Source organism: Benincasa hispida, unplaced genomic scaffold (assembly GCF_027475165.1).
Source record: "Benincasa hispida cultivar pf3 unplaced genomic scaffold, pf3_genome.v1.1 HicScf1726, whole genome shotgun sequence".
Lineage (NCBI taxonomy): Eukaryota > Viridiplantae > Streptophyta > Magnoliopsida > Cucurbitales > Cucurbitaceae > Benincasa > Benincasa hispida.
This window is the reverse complement of record NW_028326105.1, coordinates 1-3,472: the sequence shown is the minus strand read 5'-3', so window position 1 is coordinate 3,472 and position 3,472 is coordinate 1. Positions and strand designations below refer to the sequence as shown.

General features: G+C 32.2%; 1 protein-coding gene across 1 annotated transcript; it reads left to right on the top strand.

Annotated features, from left to right (window-relative positions):
* Window positions 1–1,442: 1,442 nt before the first annotated feature.
* LOC150030648 (uncharacterized) lies at window positions 1,443–3,466 on the top strand (the record flags this gene model as incomplete). Its single annotated transcript, XM_090309426.1, has 3 exons — window positions 1,443–1,775; window positions 1,880–2,153; window positions 3,457–3,466. Coding segments are annotated over exons 1-3 (403 nt in total), but the record flags the coding sequence as incomplete, so codon positions are not given.
* Between the last annotated feature and the right edge of the window lie 6 nt (window positions 3,467–3,472).

Here is a 3,472-nt window from a genome sequence, read left to right as displayed (position 1 = left end):
TTTAAATTGAATGTTTAAATTTAGATTATATATGTAAATAATTTGTTTTATATTTATTTCTTTCTACTCAACAAAAATAATTAACTTTTTTAGGCCAAAATTTGAGTAATTTATCTTTAAATTCAAATTGTCATATAAAATTAACCATAATAAACAATTTAGTAATAAAGTTAATTATTTAATTAAATTTGCTCACATTAGTGATTTAAATTAATTGATTTTTTAACCAAAAAAAAAACAAAAAGGTAATGGAAAAAAATTCTTCGCGGGGAACCCGATCCCCGTGAATTTTCCATAGGGAATCCTCGCCCCGATCCCGGCGGGAAATTTCACATGGATGGGGAATGAAATGGGGAGCGGGGACGGGGATGGGGAATGGAAGCCCCTACCCCGCTCCGCCCCGTGGACATCTCTAGTTGTATTTGAGTACATATTAAATATATTTACCAGTATATTTCATATATTGGTTAGAATGTTAGCAAAAATCTCATACAATGTTCAAAGGTATTTTTAAAAATAATATGAGTCCTCCAGTAAAATAGTTGCTTGATACATGAAATACGTTAAATGAAAAATAAAATCATATTAAGTACATTTTCTCTCTCCAATTGAAAATGGAAACAACTCTCAACTAATTAATAATATATAATAAATGCATTTTCTGTCTCGACATTAAGAGTTATTCCTAAATATTAAAACAAAATGTCCAATTCATTCTCTCTCCAACCGCCCACCATAAGTAGTATTATTGAAATCCATTAAATGTTATATATGAAAATATTAAAAATTTTAGATATTTATGAAAATAAATTTTAAAAATGGATTGAATTTCTAATAATCCCAAATTATTTTATTTGTGTATTGGGCTTCACATCCTCTTTCTGTTACTAAAAGATTATTATTGTGGTTTTTCTCCTTCAGGTCATTTATATGTACGAACTCATATAGTATATATGAGATAGATAAATTACTTCTCTCATTATCAATTGGTATTGAGATGAAACTTCATATTATCTAACAATATTCATATATATAATTATTGAAATATCTGTTAACACGTCAAATATTCACAAGTCGGGAGGTTAGACATTTCCTCAATTTATTGATATATACATAACTTTTAAATTTCGATATATTAGTCTTAATTTCGATATATTAGTCTTATATATATATTCATGTCATGATGGTATATATTTTTTTTAAAGGGTTGGTTTTATAAATAACATTTTTTTTAGCACATATGAGATAGGGAGATTCAATCTATATATCTTGTGGTTACTAACACATTTGTATGCTGAATTGTAGTATGAGTTCGATTACTATTAATAACGTAAGTTCATCCAAGAATGACCAAATTGATAAATATTTGTTAATACAAAAAAAATGTGGTAATTTAACCTAAAAAATTGGTAATTCTTATTTAAGGGAAAAAAAGAAGTATACATAAGTTAGATCCCAGAAAAGACAGCAACCAAAATTTCATCGTCTTCAAAACTTTCCCACTCTTTCCCGCTCTGCAACAATGGTTTCAATCAATTCCCTTTTCAAATTTCTCTTCTTCCCTTTCCAAATTTTCCCTCCAATTCTCTTCCCATAACACATCGCAAAACCCAATTTCCCAAATTCATCATTAAACAACCCACAGAAACGTAAACAATGGACAATGGTTGCGGCTTTGCCAAAACCATTTGCTCAATCTGCTACGAGGATCTAAAACCCATCATCGAGGATCTTCAATCCATCTCAATCTGTGGCCATGTCTTCCACGAGCTTTGGTAAGTAAAACCCTTGTTGATTTTCGTCTTGTATTGACATTTTTTGTGTTTTTTGTTCGTGTTGAACATTGATGTGATGTAAATTTGTAATTGGGGTTCTTTAGTTTACAGCAGTGGTTTGAGTATTGTTCCAATGGAAAGAAGAAGTACAGTTGTCCTATGTGTAAGCAGACCTGTATGGGGAAAGATGTTGCGCGGCTGTATTTTCAATCTGTGGGGGATGCGAATGATTCAATGCTGGCTAAGAAACCGGCTGATTGGGTTGAGAAAGATCCAGAGTTGTTGAGAAGTGAGGTCAAGAGGTTGGAGATGAAGGTCTCGGTGCTTAATTCAACATTGGAAACTCAGGGGAAGGATCTCAAAGAGCTTCATGAGGAGGTATTTCTGCTTCGTTGTTGGAAAAACTTGAACAAATAGATGTTTAATATTGAATTCTTGGGTGTTTGATTACTCATCCTTCTAATGCTTAAAACTTCTGGAATTTGCAGTATCTGAAAACGTTTAAGTCTTCACTTGGTCTGTGGCCTTGTTTCTTTCAACACGAATGATAGAATATGGGTTAATTGTTATTCGGTTGGGGAGGATATTGTTGATTATCTCTTCATTCGTTTTGCTTATTAATGCCGGGTTTCTTTGGGTCTTTATTTGAGTTTTAGTGGGGTGCTTACTTAGCTTAGGAATAATATCTGATTCCTCACTAGAAAATGAGTGGTTGTCTTGGGAGCAAAGTTGTCTATGTTAGATAACATGAAGTTTTATCTCATAAAGATTATGAGGTCTCTTGATTTCTCCAATGTGGGATCTTCAATATGTCCTTTCAAGATGGTGCCTCTTTGAGTTCATCATTCTTGGATCATATCTCAATTTTTATTTTTGGACTGAATGCCTGTTTAGGTTTGATGAGGTATGATACTATTTTAGATAACATGAGCTTCCATCTCAAAACTAATTGGCAAGGAGAGGAGTAGTCCATGTATTTTATAAATATTGTGAGGTCCCTTGATTTTTCTAATATGGGATCTTCAACAATCTATGCTCTGGTGGGATGATTTTACCACCCTACATTGGAACATTTGATAGGAAAGTAATGCTGGGACATTTTAAGATGGCTACAAAAATGGGTGTCCTTGCTTAGTTAATATTTTTATAGGCTTCTACTCGAGCTTGTTTGATAGGAGTTTCTTTTGTAACTATTCTTCTTATATCATAAGATAGCCATTGAGGAGTGTTTGGTATTTCTTAGTTGCTTTGGGTCTGTTCTATTTTTGTACTTTTTAATTAATCTTTCTTATGAAAATTGAAAACGTACTTGGTTGTTAAAGGAATGATTTCTTTTTCTTTTTTTTTTTTCTTCTTCTTTAAATTGGTTTTTCTTCTACATTTTGGTTTATTATAATAATGCACATATTGTTCTAAGATGATGATTGTTTATTCTTTTGAGTTTTGAGTAGTTAGCAGAGAGGCTTCTCTACACTGGATCAGGATAATCTAACTTTAGAACTAATAGTTTCTTGGTTTCCTTATGTCCTAAAACGATACGTTCAGTGATGATTTTCTTCTGAACATCAAAATTTTAATTCTTCAGCTCCTAGAGAAAGCGCCATCTGCTATTATTTGCTCATGTTAACTATTGATGAGTGCATGGATACACGTGGTACTTAATCACATTGTCTTGTTTCAGCTCCAACTTTGCCAGG